The sequence below is a fragment of the Spermophilus citellus genome (assembly GCF_964194105.1).
Source record: "Spermophilus citellus genome assembly, chromosome: 10".
Classification (NCBI taxonomy): Eukaryota; Metazoa; Chordata; class Mammalia; order Rodentia; family Sciuridae; genus Spermophilus; species Spermophilus citellus.
The window spans coordinates 45,518,847-45,540,857 of NC_138197.1; the positions used below are offsets into that span (position 1 = coordinate 45,518,847).

Consider the following 22,011-nt stretch of genomic DNA (forward strand, 5'->3'; position numbering starts at 1 on the left):
TAAAGTCCATGGCATGGGCACATTAGGTGCTGTCATCATATGGGTATGTCACCTGTGATATTATCTGACTCTTTAACCCTAAAGTGAATGGCGCTCACTTTTTTGGTATATGCTATAGTCAGATCAAGGTGGGCTAAAGTTAAAAAAGAGTACTTTAGGCCATGTGTAGTGAAATATGCCTGTAATCCTAGCAGCTCTGGAGGCTGAGGCAGGAGGATTGCAAGTTCAAAGCCAGCTTCAGCAACTTAGTGAGCTTCTAAGCAACTTAGTGCTGGGGATGTGGCTTGGTGGTTAAGTGCCCCTGGGTTCAATCCCTGATACCAGAACAAAGCAAAGAAAAGCAAAGCAAAATAGTACTTCAGACCTTCTGCAGGTTCTATCAGTGTTGGGCTTCCTCAGAAGCAGCAGCTTTAACAGCAATGGAAATGATTAAAGGAATAAATATTAAGCAGAAGATATAAAACTAGAAATAAGATATTATTTTTATTTATATTTGTAGTTGTGTATGGACAGGAGGCCTTTGTTTTATTTGTTCATTTTTTTATGTGGTGCTGAGGGTCGAACTCAGTACCTCACACATGCTAAGCAAGTGCTCTGCCACTGAGCTACAGTTCCAGCCCCTAGAAATAAGATATTCTTGAGTTGGATTCTAAAACCATGATTGACAGTTGTCTTAGTCCATTTGTACTACTATAACAAAATACCTGAGACTGAGTAATTTATAAAGAATGGAAATTCTTTACTATTGTTCATAGTCTTGGAGGCTGGGAAGTTTACAATCAAAGTTTAGCATCTGGTGAGGGGACTGCTCCATTGATGGCACTTTATAGTGGCGTCCTGGTATGGAGGATGGTGGAGTGACAAAAGGACCTAACTAATTCCCTCCAGCCCTTATATAAGGTGCTAATCCATTCATGAGGGTGAGGGCAAAACCTGTATGCCATTAAAGGTCCCGCCTTTTAATGGCACCACAATGTAGATTGTTTCCACATTAATTTTGGAGGGGGAATAAAGATTCAAACCATAGCAGCAGTATGTTTTCTTTTTTTCCAAACTGCTATGTGTATCTGACATGAGTTCCTTGAAACTTATTTCTTTAGTGGTCGTAAGTCTTTGCTCCACTGAAAAACTATGACTATCAAAAATTGTTTGCAACCCTGAGTCTGAGAATGTGTCCAAACTTTATGAAGTGCTCATCCAATATAATAGGATAAAATGTACACAGATGTCCCAAATTGAAGAACAAACAGGTAACTTGTTACTTTACATAACCAATCTCTCATCTTGTTTTTACCCCTTCTGATGTGGAATTGGGAGGAAGACCCCTTAAAACCTTGTGTTATTTAGTAAGGGTTGCCATGATAAAAATGCCTTAGATTGGATGCCTTAACAACAGAAATCTATTTTCAAGCAGTTTTGGAGGTTGGAAGTCCAAGGTGAAGGTGTTGGCAGGATTGGTATCTGCCAAGGCCTCTCCTCTTGGCTTTGCAGAAAGCCACCTGCTCTGCGTGTGCTTACATGGCTTTCCCTAGGTGCACATGAACCTGGGTTCAGGTTTCTTCTACTTATAATACCAGTCAGATTGAGTTGGGGCCCACACTTAGGGCCTCAAGTTAGCTAGCTCTTTAAAGGGCCTATCTTCAAATACAGTCACATTTAGAGGTTCTTGGAGTTGGGACTTCAAGTTATGAAGTTTTTGAGGGGAGCAGTATCACTGGTCAGTTAAAAGTAACCCATATTCTTCATTTTAAAAATGACCTCTTTCTGTTAAAAGTCATTAATTTTAACCTTTCTACCTCTCAGGGGGTTTCTCCTCATTTATTCTTCCCAGTATTGTGTCTGAATTCAGCAGAAGCTTAGTATCTGGATGGGAGCAGGAGAAAGGGCCTTTACGCTCTGTCCCTGGCTGGCTCCACTGAATGGTCTCTCACCTCGATAACCAGGCATCCATGGAGGGCTGCCTGGATCCTTGTTCCCGGTCGTTCCCTGGATGTCCACTGATAATGACCATGGGATATGCCTTTATCTCTGCAATGAGGTCTCTGCATACTCTTGACTTTTTCTGTGGATCTCAGATCTTTTCCAACTATTGTGTGGGACTGAACTGAATGAAGAGATTATTGGGTGTCTTTAATGGAAACCAAGGCATAATCTGGTGTGTTCTTGTAGTTTATCTGATTTCTTTCATTGTCTTTGAGCTGTTTTACAATTTTGTAAATTGTAAAACAAAACAAAACAAAACAAAACCACCTAACAATGCAAATGATTCTTGTCCACAGGAATTGTATCCAGTGGAATACAATTTTTTTATTGCCCTGTGGGTAGACCCATTTTAGATCTATTTGTGAATATTTATTGCCATATATATGTACAAACGTATATATGTGTTGTATTTTATACACATTATATATAATATGTACATATATAAAATCTTTGAATTCTCCTTTGAACCAATTGTAAAATTTTTCTGATTCCCTTATTAATGAATGAGTTAAATACAATTTTTGACAGATGTTCAGTTTATATTTGTATGGTTGTCATTATTGTATCTTCTTTAAAAAAATAAATAAAATTATCCTTTAACAAGTATATTGTTTTCAGAATTTCCTGGTTTCTCACAGGAGCATATGCAAATTTCAGGTGTGCTCATGTCACCAACAACTGATGTGATATCCCTGGCTCATCTAACTAGGCCAGGCATGCAGATTTGGAGATGTCTTTTGGGGTGACTGATTTCTATCAGGTTGTTGTCCACGTAGGTGGTATGTGGGCTTTAATTTCTTTCTCTGGATCCCTTTCCAGATCCTTCTGCCTATCTGCTTCTTGAGCTTTTTTTCATTCACATGCACAAAAAAACCACTTTGGTGTCATAATCTGCATACTCCTTGCCTTATTCCTCATAGTTAGATTCTATATTTGGACTGAAAACTGTTCTGATAGGAAGAAGAAAGATTTTTAAGATTTTTTAAAAAAATCCATTTGTCCTATAATGAAGCCTGTTGTTTCAGTTATATTCAAATGTAATCTAAACCTTAAAGTTGACTTCTTTTAAGTAATTAATACCATTGATTCCATGATTGTGATTTAAAAAATATTTTAAAAGTATTTAAAAGTACTGAATATTTGTTGTAATATATAATGCAATGCATTCTTTGGTGCTGGAGAAAATACTGACCTTTGCTGTGAATAAAGGGAGATTTAAAGTGTTAACAAAGCACTTTTTCCTAGCACATGAAGTAATCATGAGATATAGCAATAATTTCATATGTTAACACTTTAAATCTCCCTTTATTCACAGCAAAGGTCAGTCCAGTGCCCCGGTTTTCTATTGCTTTCCCGGAACTTCTTTTTCTTTTACAAGCTTCTGGCTTTTTCTTTAATCACATTTACTGGAGTCATCTGTTTTTATGCATTTTTTCCTTCCATGAGATGACCTCCTCCTTTTTATTTTTAGTTGGTTTGATTTCCCATATATAAGCATTTTTCGTACTTGATGGTGTGCTGCTTGAAACAGTCTAAAGAATTGCTTTTTGCTGTTTTTATATAGAGCATATGGTCAACTTTGCATCATAATATATGATTGAATTCAGCTTTTGCTGAATTCAATATTTAGCCCTTTAATTTATCCAAAACTTACATTTTCTGGCTTGCAACCATCTCTTTCTTCAGTTTATTTACTTAATCTTTTTTTTTTTATATCATCAGCCAACTTTTTTGGGGGAGGGAAGTGGGAGGACATTTTCCAAAGAAAATCAAAGGAAGTTTCATTACATAATAAGAATAATGCATTGATCCGACTGTAGGAAGCCACGTTAACTACAGACTTTGGGGCCATGACCAGGACCATTCACTGAAACCACACACGCGTTGCACTCAGTTTAATTTCTTCCTTTACAAAACTGGACATTATTAAGATGTTATGAAACTCCAGTGTTTCTCACCCACAGATGAATGTCAAAACTACAAGTAATCCATAGTTATAATGTCTACTGGCTTAGAACGTGAAGTTTAGAATAAATGATTTTTATGACTTAGCACTTAGTTTTATTGAGGCAGGTAATGTTACATTCATTGTAAACATGTGGAACCTGAGCCACAGGGACGTCCAAAATTTCCCAAAGGTCACAGTTTTTTTTTTTTTTTTTTTGATACCAGGGATTGAACTCAGGGGCACTTGACCACTGAGCCACATCCCCAGCCCTATTTTGTATTTTATTTAAAGACAGGGTCTCACTGAATTGCTTAGCGCCTAGTCTGGCCATTGCTGAGGCTAATTTTTTTTTTTCCACTGAGGAGTGTTAATTTTTTTTTATTGGTTGTTCACAACATTACAAAGCTCTTGACATATCATATTTCATACATTAGATTGAAGTGGGTTATGAACCCCCAATTTTACCCCAAATGCAGATTGCAGAATCACGTCGGTTACACATCCACAATTTTACATAATACCCTATTAGTAATTGTTGTATTCTGCTACCTTTCCTATCCCCTACTATCCCCCCTCCCCTCCCCTCCCATCTTCTCTCTCTACCCCATCTACTGTAATTCATTTCTCTCCTTGTTTATTTTCCCATTCCCCTCACAACCTCTTATATGTAATTTTGTATAGCAATGAGGGTCTCCCTTCATTTCCATGCAATTTCCCTTTTCTCTCCCTTTCCCTCCCATCTCATGTCTCTATTTAATGTTAATCTTTTCTTCCTACTCTTCCTCCCTGCTCTGTTCATAGTTACTCTCATTATATCAAAGAAGACATTTGGTATTTGTTTTTTAGGGATTGGCTAGCTTCACTAAGCATAATCTGCTCTAGTGCCATCCATTTCCCTGCAAATTCTATGATTTTGTCATTTTTTATTGCTGCATAGTACTCCATTGTGTATAGATGCCACATTTTTTTTTATCCATTCATCTATTGAAGGGCATCTGTGTTGGTTCCACAGTCTAGCTATTGTGAATTGTGCTGCTATGAACATTGATGTGGCAGTATCCCTGTAGCATGCTCTTTTAAGGTCTTCAGGGAATAGTCTGAGAAGGGCAATAGCAGGGTCAAATGGTGGTTCCATTCCCAGCTTTCCCAGGAATCTCCAAACTGCTTTCCAAATTGGCCGCACCAATTTGCAGTCCCACCAGCAATGTACAAGTGTACCCTTTTCTCCACATCCTCGCCAGCACTTGTTGTTGTTTGACTTCATAGTGGCTGCCAATCTTACTGGAGTGAGATGGTATCTTAGGGTGGTTTTGATTTGCATTTCTCTGACTGCTAGAGATGGTGAGCATTTTTTCATGTACTTGTTGATTGATTGTATATCCTGCTGAGGCTAATTTTGAACTTGGCGATTCTCCTGTTTCAGCTTCCCGAGCTGCTAGGATTACAGGTATGTGCCACTGTGCCTGGCTAGGTCAAGTTTTAAATGTTACCTTGGATGTTTTCTAATCAAGTATGATAAGACGTGAACATGAAAATAAATGTCATAAAGGAAGACATTTTTTTGAGATGGGGTCTTGCCATATTGCCCAGGATGGCTCTGAACTCCTGGGTTTAAGTGATCCTCCTGCCTCAGCCTCTTGAGCGTGGGGTTACAGTTGTGCACCACCGGTCCATATTATAGTTTTTCTGTTTCCCTGGAAACAGGAGGCATGTCATATCATGAAGGGCCACATGGGGAAGTACCAGAATCAGTCAGGAGGAAGGAGGAAGAAGAAAGCAAGTGTGGACAAGAGCCCTGATTGTGGGTCTACAGGAGGGAACAAAGGAGGCAAGGTGAGCAGGCATATGATTGGCTAATTTGAACAATTTCAGACTCCAATAAGTAGAGAGTGCCCCTCATTTTCCTGATGATTAGGGCAGAAGAATATGGGCTGGAGCAGGAGGGGTGGGAGATATGACCCAGAAGGTAGTTTAGATCAATACATCTGGATTGATTGGTTTGCATGTGAAAGGTGCACTTGCAAAGGAGATAGCTTCTATCTAAGAATTGGCCAGAGCTGGAGGGGCACTCTCACTCTGACAGGGAGGCCCCAGATAACAGAGAATCAAGAATACAGGGGAAAAAAAAATACAGTAATCCAGCCACATGGTTACTAAGTGTTGGAACAAGAATTCCTCAGCAATATTTTGATCTAGAAACTTCTGAAGTCCTCTTGGTTGATATTAATGGATTCTAGACAATTCTAAAATAAGACAGGTGGTTGGGCATGGTGGGGTATACCTGTAATTCCAATGACTGGGGAGGCTGAGGCAGGAGGAGGGCATGTTTGAGTCCAGCCTCAGCAACTGTGTGAGATCCTGTCTCAAAAAAAAAAAAATAAAATAAAAAAGGTCTGGGGATGTAGCTCAGTGGTAAAGCACCCCTGGATTCAGTTCCCACTACCACAAAATAAAACAAAACAATAAAACCAAAACCAAACCAAAACAAAACAAAAACAAATGAATTAAAATGCCTTCTCCTGTAATTACTGTGCTTCTATAGAACTGACTGGAGAGCTTTAAAACAAAGTTTTGTATTCTGCTCTGAAGTTGTTATTTGGAATTTATTGGATGGCTGTGATGTACTTGATACATCCTCATACACTGAGGTGGAGGCAGGGGCTGGTCCTACTTTCATAGGCTTTGATTGACCAAGACTGTGGTGCTCAGCCTGGCCATGATGGACAAAGGCTAACAGATTCACAGCACTTCCAGGTTATGAGGAACACTATAAAAAACAAATCAACATATTTCAATGCAAAATGTAGTGAATCAGTTGTAAAAGAACTTTTTTTTTTATTGATTGTTCAAAACATTACAGAGCTCATGATATATCATCTTTCATACATTAGACTCAATTGGGTTTTGGGCTCCCATTTTTACCCCAAATACAGATTGCAGAATCACAACTGTTACATACTCACATTATTACATAATGGCATATTAGTGACTGTTGTATTCTGCTACCTTTTGTAAAAGAACTTTTTATGAATTTATTTAACTCAACTTTAAGCTGGAGTTTTAAGACATTTATGCTTTTCCCAGCTCTATGCAAGATGCTATAGGAGAAAAATTGCTCTAATCTCTGCCCCCTTTTGGGGGACCAATGAATAAATTTCAAACTTTGGATGATGCTAAAGACTTTTAAGACTAAAAGTGCCTTGTGAATTTATTTATTTATTTATTTTTTATCATTTGAAATATGAATTTAGGTAAAGAAATTCAGGTGGTTTTTAGATGAGGTTATTAAGATTACTTATATTTGGCCTCAGTTGCCTTATGTGTAAAACTGGAATAACTATACTTACTTCTTAGTACTGTTATAAGATGTAAGTAAAATCAAATGAAATAATGTTTGTAAAATACTTGGCAGAGCTGGCTTGTATCTATAAATCAGCAAATATGAGTTCTGAGATTGTAATTATCAATGAAGAGTCAGGTACTGAAAGGAACAGTGTGGGGTGAACTTAGTACATCCTTAAGCATCAAATCTAATCCAACCAAACTTGCTTTTGCACCATGACTCTAATTTTGCGCTGCCCTGCTTGGCGCGGTCTCCTGTGGTTATGGTAGGTGGACTAGACCTTACTCCATGGTTTTTCTATGCTGTGTCTCCTGTTGCTTCTTCCTGCATGAGTGCCTGTCCCGTCTAGCACCCCCAGCACCCCAGACTCTCCCAATCTGCCTTCTTCAAAGCCGACCACTGGTCACACTTCCTTCACATCTGTTGTGTTTTCCAAATGCAGTCACCCCCGTGTCTGTAAGGGATTGGTTCCAGGACCCCTTCAGATACCAAAATCTGTGGATGCTCAAGACTTTTAAAATAAAATGACACAGTATTTGCATTTAATCCATGCATGTCCTCCAGCATACTTTCAACTCTCTCTAGATTATTTATAATACCTAATACAATGTAAGTGCTGTTAGATACTTGGTGTGTTATTGAGGGAGTAATGAAAGGGAGTAATGAAAATTCTGTGCATGTTGAATACAAACATAACATTTTTTTCCCAAATATTTCCAGTCCTCATTGGTTGAGTGAATGGATGTGGAAGTCATGGATATGGAGGGTCCACTGTGTTACTGAGCACCTGTAACACCACCTTTCATGCTCTGGTTTAAATATCTACCTTCCCTTATAAGTTCCTTAGTGACAAGAAACCCTTCTGCTGTGTCGTCAGTGTCAAACAAGCTTTTGTTAAATAGATGTAAGAAGTGCTAAGAAACCTGGAACAGAGAGTGACTTCTTAGCAGAAGCGGCTTGAACTTCTGAAGATAATCTGACAAACAATAGGGGCTTCTTAATTAGGAGTGTGATGTGATGGTCATAGTGTATTGGAAACTTTCTTCTGGAAATGCATGTTGTGGGTGGGATGGGAACAATAAGTGGGGAGACCAGTACCCTGGTGAGGGCCTGGCCTTGCTGTGGAATTGGAAGGGTGATTCTGGAGACAGTGTAGAGGCTACTACCACTTGGAATCAAATGAGAAGAAAAGGTCAAGTGTTCCTTATGTTCTGACATCTCACGGTCTGGTTTGTGCCTGGCTTTGTCATGCTAGCTTGTGATTTTGGGAAATTTACTTACGTTTCTGTGCCTCACTTTTCTTGGTTTCAAAATGAGAGTAAAAACCCCCTCAGAGGGTGACTAAATAAAATAATACACTTAAGGATGAGGAACTCTAACAGTTAATAGATGCTATATAAGTTAATTTGAACATATTTTAAAGAGTTTGTATTATAGTTCATATATTTTTCAGTGATGAGGCAAAACCATTTTTGTTGTTTATTTGTGTGAAGGGATGAGAGGGGGGCTGGAGAGCCAGATGTGCTATGTTGTCATGTTCCAGGAAATGAATTGTCTGAGGAAATTTATTAAAATCTGGGGGGAATGCAGTGTCATCAGCGTCAGGGGCCATGCGTGCATAAGCTGTGTAAATCCCACAGAGAGGAGGTGATTGAGCCTCCGCATTAGAAGTATTAAAATGATGCAATGGAAAAATCTTTCTTTCTTTCTTGAAAATAAGACACGACTGTAAACAGTGTACCACAGCTGGAGCTCTCCAGGACCACTCAAAGAGAGTTCTGTGATCCTTTGGTCAGTCGCACAGAGCAGTATGGACAAGGGAGTCCAAGGACCTCAAGATGTCCAGATAATGGCTCTGCCCCCAGTGACAGAAGGGCCTGGTCAGAGTGAACAGTGGGTGGATAATGCAGAGTTTCTACAATGGCAAGAGAAGAAATGTGTCTACCTAAAGGGAAACTGGGAAAACCAGAGTAGATGATTGAAAGAAAATTTCTTTAAGAAAAATTTACCTTTATTTAATCAAAAGGCAAGGTACTTTTCTTTAGGTTCTCCCTTAGATTTCCAATAAGAACTGTCTGAATTCGAACATTTGGGATTACATGATTTGGTTTGGTAAAACTTTTACTTTAAACACAGGAAGAACCTTCAAATGCCATTCCCACAGCTTCGAAGCAAAAAGTACTTTCTACTTCCTTGAACCATTATGTCTACTCCTATTATTATCATGATTAATTAGCTTTGTAAGTGGTTTTGCGTAATTACAAAATTTCTGCACAGCAAGAAAACAAGAGTGTGAAGAGAAAGCCTACAGAATGGGAGAAGATTTTCACCAGCTACTCTTCCAACAGGGGTTAAAACCCAGAATATATAAAGAATTTTTAAAAAATCTAACACTGAAGGGACTGGGGCTGTACAGTTCAGTGGCAGAGCACTTGCCTCACACATGTGAGTCACAAGGGTTCAATCCTCAGCACCGTAGGAAAATAAATAAACAAAATTAAAGATATTAAAAAATTTAACAATGAAAAAACAAATAATGCACTCAATAAATGGGTGAAAGATCTAAAGAGATATTTCTCAAAAGAAGAAATACAAATGGCCAACAAATACATGAAAAAATGTTCAACATTCTTAGCAATCAGGAAAATGCAAATTAAAACTACATTGAGATTTCATCTCACATCAGTCAGAATGGCAATCATCAAGAATAATAATAAAAAAAAATTCCTGGTGAGGATGTGGGGTAAAAGACACTTAAACGTTGTCAATGGGATTGCAAATTATCACAATCACTTTGGAAAGCATTATGAAGATTACTCAAAAGACTAGGAATGGGACCACCATTTGACCCAACCATCCTACTTCTTGGAATCTATCCAAAAATAATGGAAATAAGGATACTACGGTAATATAGGCATATTACCTATATTTATAGCAACACAATTAACAATAACCAAGTTATGGAACCAAACTAAGTGTCCGTCAATGGATGAATAGATAAAGAAAATATGGTATGTATACACAGTGGATCTTTACTCAGCCATAAAGAACAGTGAAATAATGTCATTTGCTGGTAAGTGGATGAGACCAGAGAACATCATGTTAAGTGAAATAAGCCAGACTCAGAAAGTCAGGTGTCAAATGTTTTCTCTCAGATGTAGAAGATAGAGAGAAAAAAGGAATTAAAAGCAGGGGACCTCTCAAAAATAGAAGAGAGAGCAATAGAGTAGAGCTGGGGATAAAGCAGGAGGGAAGAGGAGAGGAAATGGGAAAGAAGTGGGGAGTTGGGCTGATCAAATTATGCTATGTGCATGTGCGAACATACCACAGTGCATTCTGCTTTTATATGTCACTATAGTGCACCAGTTAAAAATAAATAAATAAGTAAATAAATGGAAGGAAGACCAATAGAGCAGATTTAGGGGATGAAGGGAGGCAGGAAGAGGGGGAAAGGGGAAAAACTGGGGACTGAAATTGAGCAAGCTTTTATGTGAATATGTATGAAAATGAATCCCAGCATAGTTATAATGCACTCATAAAAATGTTAAAAAAGAAGTGGTTTTACCTAGGAGGAACCTGGATAATGGTCTCTTCATTTATACATTTTTTCATTGCAAATGTACATCTGTCCATAATGCTATGTATTACACGTAGTCAGTAGGTATATTCTATATATGTCTGACCATCATGGAACATCTTTACAACAACAACAACAACAAAAACCCTCTTTCCCCCTTCCTCTCTCTCTTCTACTTTTAAAAATATTCTTTTTCATTTTAGTCAAGATAAAGTTTTTTTTTTAAGTCCCATATACTTTGAATAATTCTAAAGAGCTGATATAGGTACCTTCTCTCTCATGATGCAGGATGCAGAAAGGATATTAACTAGCAAAATTACAACATCCTCATTTTTATTCATCAAAAAGGGCAATAGCTGGGTGCAGTGGTGCATGCTTGTAATCTCAGTGGCTCGGGAGGCTGAGGCAGGAGGATCGAGAGTTCAAAGCCAGCCTCAGCAAAAGTGAGGTGCTAAGCAACTCAGTGAGTCTCTAAATAAAATACAAAATAGGACTGAAGATGTGGCTCAGTGGTTGATTGCCCCTGAGTTCAATCCCTGGTACCTAAATAAATAAATAAATAAATAAAAGATCAATAGCAATGGCTCTTCTGAGTCGTTGTAGACTGAAATCTTATTGGGGCATTGTAGGTTAGGTCCCACTGCCCTGTTTTTCTTCAGATAACTGATGTGCTCATGACACCTCTCTCCCTGTCCAACTTTTGAACTGTTTCCCCTGTAGCTGCTCACCCCTGTCTGCTCTTTCTAGGGAGTGCCCCAGTGAAAACACACTTAGCTCATTTTCTTGGAACCCTACTCTTTGCTAGGAAATGAAAGTGCACACAGCCCAGGTGTCATGGCTTCCCTTCCTCAGCTGTGAGTGTTCTGACAGGGAATTTCAATGGCCTAAGCCAATGGAAGCAAATAGGGATTTGGGGGCATAAGGTCAAGTCAGAGTGGCAGAAGAGATTATGACAGGGAAGCTCTTCTAAGCTTTTCTGGGTTATAAGATACACATATGCCCTTTCCACATGTAAGACAGACCAGCCTACTTGAAAATAAAAAAAAGAAACATCCATTTAGCAATGTCATCTAAATTTATTTTTGCGTCTTCTAGAAAGTCTCCTTAAGATGAATGTTATTTTAAAATAGGAAATGTAACTGTTGTATATTTTCCTTTCTTGGGATCAAAGTTTCAGTTGTTAAGGGTTAAGGGTTCTAGGACTGTGTGGCTGGAGGGTACTGTCACATATGATAGAATAATAAATCACGGGTTAAAGTTAAAAAAAAATTCAGGACACTTCTCATGGACCTAATTATTTCTGAAACAGTTCTCCAGTAACACAAAAGAGGTTTCAAGTTTGTTTGACTTTTCCTCTTTGCTTCTTGGGGTAAGTTTGTTTTTTAAAGGAATTCCTTGACTTTTTACATGATCTTTAGGAAAACTTGTCAAATTAATATAACAAGACTGCTAATGCATAGTTACATCGGGAACCTTGGGCATTTCCTATAGATTTCAAGTATTGGATAAGCTCAAACATATTCTGTGCAAAAGACTTTCTTCATGGAATTTAAACTACTTCATGATTTAGAAGCAAAAGAGAAGCTTACAGTCATTTGTTTAAAGATGGTCTAGGAATGAATACGTAGAAATAGTGCTTCCTATCCCAACTTCATCCCATCTTACATTGATTTTTCCCTTGCATAACAGACATGACATTTAAATATTTCCCTAATGATTATTGGCATAGTCAACTCTGTCAAAGAGCCATATGGTTTATGCAAAAACAAAAATAATCTTGGAACACCGACACATGTAAGCTTAATTTAAAAAGCCTGTGAAAATAGTGGAAAGCAGATGGAGAATTGTCACAGAAATCATCAACACTTAGAGGAAGAAAAATGTTACTTTGGGGTCATAGTCACTTCCCCAGGAATGGTCAGACATGTAAGGTTTTATTCCTACTTGCTTGTCAGTAATAAAAATAGTGTTGGCATATAAATATTTTAAACAATGATCTATGGTTGCATAATGCTTTTACTATATCTGAATACATTGTAAGTATGCACATTTTCATTGGAAAATGAAAATCTTTTTGATTATTCAGTAGTGGAAGAGAATTTAACTATTATTTACCACTATTTTAAATCAGAAATGTTCTTTTCCATTTTTTCTGAATGAAAGGATGGTTTTTGTTCCTTTTTTGATAGTTTTTTTTAATCAACAAATACTTAGTCTCAGAATTAGATAGTCTTTAAAGGAAGATGACTCAATATTTCATTTATTCATTAATCATGCCATCAAAAAAGAGGCTTATATTTGAATAGCTCAATAAAAATAATTTAAAAATGTTTAGGCCAGATTCTTTATTAGACATTATAATTGCTAGACACTGCTCTTTACAATAGTTTAATTGTAAAGTTTAAAAATCCCAGTAGGAAGCATTTGTGCTGCTCATCTTGCATCAGTGATTATTTACTACCTAATTGTTTTATAAATTCATTACCATGCCCTTTGTAAAAACCAATAACTACATTCTCATTCTTCTTTCTTCTGAAGCAGTTTTATTGCTGTGGTTCTGAAGAAATAGACTAATCAAAAGTGAGAAAGGATTAGAGTTGGGGCCAAAGGGAATTTGGAACATCAACATAACATTTAATAAAGTGTGAAATTGAATGAATGTTGTTTTTGACCTTGAAAATGAAATATACAGAATAAAACCATAAATACCAATATTGCACTTTGCAATAGAAATTCATAAAAATTTGTTTATTTGCAAAACACTAAAATACAAGAAATTCAATGGGAATTTAAAATGAGAACGTTGGAATCAAAGTAGAACCATGATCAATTTTTAAAAGAATGAAGATGGATTAGCTTCTAAATAGTGTTTTCTTTTATCTTTCTTCTTTCTTTCTTTCTTTCTTTTTTTTTTTTTTTAGATTTGAATGGCAATTGCTTTCTACAATTGTGTTATGGCTACTATGGCTCTTAAGAAATGAAAAATGGATGGATTTCTGAAATCCAATGAAGTCTGGTCTCATCAGCACCAAAACCATATCTAGAAAGAAAAAAAAAACCACAGATGTAAGAGGATGGCAAGAAAGAAAAACCAGGAAAAAAATGGGAAAAAAGGGGTACAGTTGAATTTTTGAGAATAAATTAGCCTTAGACACCCATCACTGGTGAATGGGCAGTGGCTTAGTTGGCTCCTGCAGTATGGGCTGTGGATCCCTAACTTGTTGTATGTAATGAAAACCTAATATTCTTCCTTTGTGAAATGTTTTGGGAATTAAAAGTAATAAATGTTTGTTGAAATATAACATACTGTGTAAATCAGATTTTAATTGAGGTGACTAAAATACCTGACCAGAACAACTTAAAGGAGGAAGAGTTTGTTTTGATCTCACAGTTTCAGAGGTCTCAGTCTACAGATGACTGATTTCATTGCTGTGGGTTCAAAATGAGGCCAAGCATCATGACAGAAGGGCATGGCGTAAACTCTTTCAGGCCCTGTTGCCAGTGAACTTACTCCTCCTGCCATGCCCCACCTGCCTACAGTTATCACCCAGTACAGTAGTCCTTTCAAAATTATTACTCAATCAAATTGATTGATCTACTAATTAGGTTATAGTTCTCACAATATAATTGTTTTATGTCCTGTATTCACAAGGAGCTTTTGGGGACTACCTCATTTCTAAACTGTAACATGGACATACAGAAAAGTGCAGGACCCTAGTCCATAGCTCAATCATCAATTTCCACAAAATGAAGTCACTCATTCCACAATATCATGAGAAGCCCAGGGTCCACACTGGTATAACCTTCCAGGCATTGCAGCCTAAATGTAGCTACTACCTCCACTTTTAAACCATAGAATAGTTAAGTCTGTTTCTGTTCATTAACTCTTTTTTAAAATTTTTTTTTCACATTTTCATTGGTGCATTATAGTTACGCGTATTGATGGGATTTATTGTGACATATTTGTATATGCACACAATATAACAATATAATTTGGCAAGTATCATTCCCCAGCATTTCCCCCCGCCCTCCGCCCTCCATCTTTCCCATCCCTTGATCCCTTTCCTCTACTGATTTCCATGAGATCCAACCCCACCTTTGCTTTTCTTTTCTCTCTAGCTTCCATATACAAGAATAATCATATGACCATTTACCTTCTGAATTTGACTTATTTCGCTTAACATGTTGGTCTTTAGTTCCATCCATTTTCCTGCAAATACCATAATTTTATTTTCCTTTATGGCTGAATAAAACTCCATTGTGTATACCTATATATGACATTTTCTTTACCCATACATCCATTGATAGACACTTAGACTGGTTCACCATAGTGTGGCTATTGTGAATTGTGCTGCTGTAAACATGTAAATGTATGTATCACCATAGTATGATGACTTTAATTCTTAAGGATAAATACTGAGGAATGGTATGGCTGCGTCATATGGTGGTTCTATGCCTATTCTTTTGAGGAGCCTCCATTCTGATTTCAACAGTGATTGTATAATTTTCAGTTCCACCAACAGTTAAAAGTGTTCAAAAGGCTCAATATTGATAAGTACCTTCCTATATATTTTCCTAGCAAAGGTCTTGAATTTATATATCATCATAATATAAATTATGTTCTCAAGATTATCTGCTTCCCTCAATTAAATAATAATGTAGCATTCTCTAGTATTCTTAAAATATGAGCACATTACTCAGATTATATATTTTTACATGTTACTTTGATGAAATTTTAAATATGACCTAATTCTGCTTATTACTTCATCAAAGAAAATTTTTAATCTCCTTTTAATTTAATCAGCAGACAATTCTTGAACACATAGAGATGCATGACACTGTTAGCAGGTGCACTTAGCATGAAACTCTGAGCCAGGCTGACTTGAAATAATCTCAGCTCTACTATGAACCATTCATAAACTAAGAGGTAAGAGGGTAGAGGACACTGTGTACTATGCCATAGGTGTGTTTGAGAACCAAGACACATGAGTGGTTATGCAAATCAATAAAAATTTGATAAGAAATCAACAGCTAGCATTGTATGTAGAATTTAGATAGATCAATTCAAATTTGAATTGTTTTATCCTAACTAGATTGAAATAACAGAATATTAATTCTGCTGAATGGAAAAATAGTACTGTAAAAAAACAAGATGAATGGATAATGGTCTTTAACTCTTGAAGTTATAATCTTTATTTTTAGCTTTTATAGTCAATTGTAGCAAGGTCTCATTCTGGTTTCAACTAAAGAAGTTGAGCGCCTTTAGATATGTTTATAGACCCTTTGGATAGCCTCTTTTGAACCAAGGATATTTCAAAAGCCTGTTCAATTTTCTTGCTTGGTTTTTCTGTTGGATGGTCTGTCTTTTTGTCATCAATTTTAGAAATTTTCTTATGTTCTGGATCTGAGCCCTTGGTCAGTAAGATGTATTGCAAACATTTTTACTCTGGGGCTTAATTTGTTACTTCTTAATGATGACTTTGATGAATAGATGTTCTTAATTTTAACAGTATAATTTACTAATTTTGTTTCTTTTCTGGCTAGTGCTTTTTGTATTCTCTTTAAGGAATTATTGACTGATTGTGGGTATAGTTTAGTGGTAAACTGCTTGCTTAATGTGTGTGAAGCTCTGGGTTTAATCCCTAGTACCAAGTAAATAAATAAAAAGAAAACATCTTTGCCTCTTCAAAGGTCATGAAAATAATGTCCTCCAGAGTCCCTTATGTTCTGGCTTTCACCTTTAGATCTACAATACATCCAGAACTGAGACAATGCTCAAGGTTCTCATTTTTAGATATGGATATTCATTTGGCTAATATAACTGACCCAAAGCACTGACTACAAAGATATTTTTATAACTCTGAGTCTTCTAGTTCATGAGTATAATCTCCCTCTACCAGTAGCATTTTGTAATTTTTAGATGTTACACATCATTTATTGGATTTATTTCTAAGTAATTGATGCTTTTAAAATGCTCTTTTTCCAATTTCATTTTCTAAATGCTTTTTTTCCAGTATATACAATAATGTATTATAGAGTCATGCTGTTTTGAGAATAGGAGGGCTTTAATAAAGAACCAATATTATGTAGAATGTTGACTATTAATGATATAACTATTCAAAAGATAATAAGGAGAGCAACACCCCAAATCCTCCACTGTCCTCAGCCTTTGCTTGATTATGGTTCTTATTGTGCACTGAGACAAACACATAACAATTTATTTTCCAAGAGACACTAAAGGTGGACCTGAGCCTTCTGCATGATTGCCCAGATTCTTTAAGAGTTGTTGCCATTTTTAGCTGTAGCCTGATAAAAGTTGATAGATGTATCATTGGTGACATGATGACCAGTGACTGGCTCTTGGCAACTAACTAGAACTTTTTTGTAATTTCTTTTCCTTTTTTGCCTGAGGCAGAAATTACTTTTCTGTACTAGAAAGTCTACATTTTTTTTTTCTGTCGAAGAGAAAAGATCAAAGCTTCATTTCCATACCTGTGATCCTCCTTTGTTTTATATATGAGATTTCCTTTCTATCCACTTCCTTTCCTTCCCACAGAAGGGTTGGAAGTGCAAGTTTGTAAATATAATATTTGTTTCATTTTAGTATTTATAAGTATTTACTGATTGTATTAAGTCTCTATTTTAATCCATTTTTAAAATTAAGGTTTCTTGGGAATTACCTGCATCAGAAGTGGCCATGGTACTTGTTAAAAAATGCAGATTTCTTAGCTTCTCTCTGGCTCTAGCAATCAGCAGTTCTGGAGGTGGGATTTAGGAACTCTGTATTTTGCAAATATCATGCTAGCTAAGTCTTCTGCATTATTTACTTAAGTCATTTGTATAAGCTGCTGGTATATTCCAAATGTGTTTTATAATGTAGGCTTTGATTGTTTCTTTCTTTCTTTCTTTCTTAAAGACAGTGACAAGTGTTAGGGAGGACATAGCAAAGTTCAGTCCTGTAGTCTCAATAATGGTTTCTTTTGTGTCTATGACTGTGATGCTGTGCACCTCCCGTCAGCAGGCGGTGTCCCTTCTTTTTGGCCAAGGTGGTTCTAGGTGGTGTTGGTCTGGTCCCTGTGTGATGTTTAGCGTAACATTGCTTGCTCAGTCTATGACTGCAGAACAACAATTAATTTCTTTTTCTTTTTCTTTCTTTTTTTTTTTACTCTGTAGAAAGAAAATCTATTATAATAAAAAATTAATACAATTATGGATCAGCATGCTGAAATCGGGGAAATCATTTGGCATTTGGTTTTTTGGGATTGGCTAATTTCACTTAGCATCATATTCTCCAGCTTTGTCTATTTATCTGCAAATGCCATGAATTTATTCTCTTTTAATGGTGAATAATATTTCCTCTGATTTAAGGATGCTGATCCATAATAAGCCGTGGGGGTGGGGGCATGGGAGGATTTCATGAACTCTAGATTGGGCCAAGGGGAAAAGGAGAAGTGGGGGTTAGGGGGTGAAGATTGTCAGCTCCAGAGTTCTTGTTATAGATGATCCTAATTCTGAATTATTCTCCCCAATCTTTTTTGATAACATCCCACCATCCAGATATACCCCCTGGAAATTGGACAAAGGCTAAAATCAATACTAAGACACTGGATATACCTCCAACTAAATTGACCAAATCTTTGTGTGCATTCACTCATTCAGCACCTGGTCTGTAACTTCCAGTTATTGCTATGGTGGTGAGCTAGCAACTGGCTACTGTAGTTGAGCATTCACATCAAGTATTTATAAATGCAAAAGGAATCATGGGTAAAATGTGACAAATGGTTCCTTATTACTGTTAATGGAATATTCAATTTGCCCTAAAAGATGGTTGCAAAAGTTTTTTTTTTCAATTTAGTATTTTGAGTTTTCTCATTGAATCCAATATATACTATGGAAACTTAGGGGAAAAAAAAAGAAATGAAAGGATTTATCATACTGATTGATATGATGGGCATTCTGGGTAATAAATGAATATCATGAACAAAAAAATTAATACAAAAGATACTATGCTGAAAACTACTATGAATAAAAGTAAGTAATTAAAAAGAAACATTTGTATTAATGACCATAAACATGAAGTGATATCAGAGGATTTCAGAAACATTCTCTTTCTCTCATCTGTGACTCTGGATTTCGTCAAGGACGGGAAGAGGAGGCGAGTAGGGGTAGAAGTGCTTTGCTATTCTCATTGTGTGATGGCAGCTTCTGTTTCCTCATTTGTGAAATGAGAATAAGAAGAACCCATTTTATTAGTGCATGACAGCACTGACCACAGTTCCTGGCTGATCATAAATAGTTGTTTTCATTATTGTAGCAAGTTTGGGGATGTGTCTGATTCAGAGATTTGAGAATATGTCTGCCTTAGTGTGTTTATGTGCCAGACATGAAGACAGTGCAGAAGAACAGAAGGCAGGAGGACTCCTGGACAGGAATCATGATGTTGCAGGTGTGTACCATGTTAGATCTTTCTGTGTCATTATCATGATGCTGAGATGGGGGGGATGTCGCCTTACTTCACTACTCCAAGAAACTGGGACTGTGGGACAGAATGAAAAGTTCAGTTTCAAAGGTGAAAGCAGCTGAAGCGCTCAGGCCAATGGTACTTGACTCCAGTGTCCTGTTCAGCATACTGCCGAGGGCCCCAGTCTGGATGACAGCTTCTCGGGTAACCAGAGGTCCCATCTGATTTGGCGTTGCTGAGATATGATCTCAACTATTCTGTTTGTCTGATATACCTATTCAATCAGGCAAATTAAAGAAAAGGATAACATTTCTTGACTCCTGAGACATCACAATGATGATTGCTCATGATATTCTCTGTGATCTGAGGGGTATGATGATTAAAAGAATCAGGAGTTTTTTCTCTTCCCCCAAAATAAAATAAAATAATTAATTATGCTAAGAAAAGTAAGCCAATCTCAAAAAACTAAAAGCTGAATATTTTCTCTGATTAGTGGATGCTGATCTATGATGGGGGGTGTGGGGTATGGGAAGAATGGAGGAACTTTCGTTTGGGCAAAGAGGAGGGTGGGGAGAGAATATGGGAGTAGAAAAGATGGTGGAATGAGATGGACATTAGGTACATGTATGATTACTCTAGGTACATGCATGATTGCATGAACGGTGCGTCTCTGTGTCATATACAATCAGAGAACTGAAATGTTGGGCTCCATTTGTGTACAATGAACCGAATGCATTCTGCTGTCATTCTAACTAAGTAGAACAAATAGAAATAATAATAATAAAAAAGTATCCAAATTAAAAACAACCACAAAAAGACATTATTAAGGGGGAATACTTGTATTAATAACAATTATTCTAAACAAACAAACAAATAAGCCTAATAAATGACCCATTGTTTTGAGGCAATTTATTCTAATTAATCAAAGCTGTACATGAAGAGGCCCTAAGAAATACCATTTAAGGGATAGAAATAATTCCACGTAAAAATCCATGCTTCTTTGAGTGGTGAATCATTCCACAAACATCCAGTGGTTGAAATGGGAGGAAGTAAGAGATAGTAAAGGGCTCTTATTGGCAAGTTAAAAGCTGCTAGTTCTCTACTAAGAAATGCTCAGGTTTAATCCTTGCCTCACTTTTCTCTGTGAAGGTAGGTGAAGAGCTTGTTGTAAATGGCACCCAGATCCCTGTTCAAGACTGAGGAACTTATTCCCCATTTGGCTCCCCTTTGATGAGGAAAGTCATCCTGCCAGGGTCCTGTCCCCGCTCCGCAGTAGCCTGCTTCCAGTGACGGGTATATTGTATAGTCTGGTATGAATACCCAACCCCTAGTCCAGCTCCAAACAACCCTCAGTGATTCCAGCCTCAGAGGTACGGAGGTTGATCTGGAGTTGGCATCTGGGTTCTCTTTCCAATCCTGCTTCATTGCTTTACCCCATAGTTATCAACCACTCCCCACTTAGCTTTCTAAATGCCAATCTCTGACCCAAAGCTTGTGTCCCATGGAATCTGACCGGCAGCAACAGGAAACTAAGGAGGTACGTTCTTGTAGTTGTGGGTAAACTCACAATTTGTGTCTGTTGTATGTTTGTTTAAATATTAAGAAGCATAGTAATGATCTGAGGTATAGAATACTAAAAGAAACTCCACATAGTTAAACCCATTATTCTGCATAATGAAAAATACACTAATTAAAAGCAGAGAGACTCTACAAATTTAGGAATTACTTAGACCACTCGTTCTTAAACTTGGGATATGTATCAGGATCTCTAGAAGGGGGTGTTTTATTTTCCTTTTTTAAAGTTTGATTTCCCAAGTCTGATTCCAGCTTTTATGAATCATGATCTTTAGAGGACTGACCCAAGATTAAAAAAAAAATAATTTCCTGGCAGTTCTGATGAAGCTAGTCTATGGATCAGTGTTTAAAATGACTGACGAAGAAAAAAATATTTTTACACACACCCAAAAAAATTTAACCCTAAATGTCTGTGCTCTAATTTTTGCTGTATTTTAACACATATTGAAGATCAAGGTTCTGTAGAGCACAAAGGCATATATAAAGGGCTGGACAAATGGAATGAATGAGGGAACACACTTGCCACCTTCATGGGGGTTAATGATCTTCTCTCTTGCGGAGGTAGACATGGCTAATAACCCATGGCACATTTAGGCAAGCATTACCAGACTCCATGACCAACACAAGGAAAAAATTCCTGCTAGAGCCACCGCACAAAGCCCAGATTGCTTCAGGAAGCACTAGCGAGCTTCCCATCATCTGCGGTTATTCAAGCAGAGTATGGCCTATTGTTGTGGCTATGGAGATTTCTTCACAGAGAGAAGTTTAACTAAATAGTCTGGAACAATCTATGATGCAAGAGACAGACAGGGAATCTATGTCTTTGGTTGGGATGGGGAGGACAATTTTAATAGGAATGCTTAAAAGTAAGGCCTGAGAGTTTTTAGTTATGATTTTTAGGAGATCAACCTTGGATTAGGGCATGACCCTTGCTAAGCTTCTTGTCAAAAATGAATGAATGCTGTGATAGTCTACTAGTTAATGGGAAAATAACTCTGGTCAATCTCAAATGGAAAGAATAATATAGAAAGGCTGTGGTGTGTGTGTGTGTGTGTGTGTGTGTGTGTTTCTGTGTGTGTGTGTGTGTGTGTGTGTGTGTGTGTGTGAGAGAGAGAGAGAGAGAG

The 22,011-nt window shown here is 37.1% G+C and overlaps 1 protein-coding gene across 2 annotated transcripts in view; it reads left to right on the forward strand.

Annotated features, from left to right (window-relative positions):
• AEBP2 (AE binding protein 2) overlaps positions 1-13,963 on the forward strand; it is a 214,627-nt gene extending 200,664 nt beyond the window's left edge. The window contains exon 8 of one of the 2 annotated variants that reach the window (XM_081311504.1): positions 13,773-13,963. In XM_081311504.1, coding sequence (XP_081167630.1) covers positions 13,773-13,851 — 79 coding nt within the window. In that variant the 3' untranslated portion in view covers positions 13,852-13,963. The remainder of the gene's footprint in view (positions 1-13,772) is intronic. The other variant, XM_081311501.1, reaches the window with a different exon arrangement.
• The last annotated feature ends 8,048 nt before the right edge of the window (positions 13,964-22,011 follow it).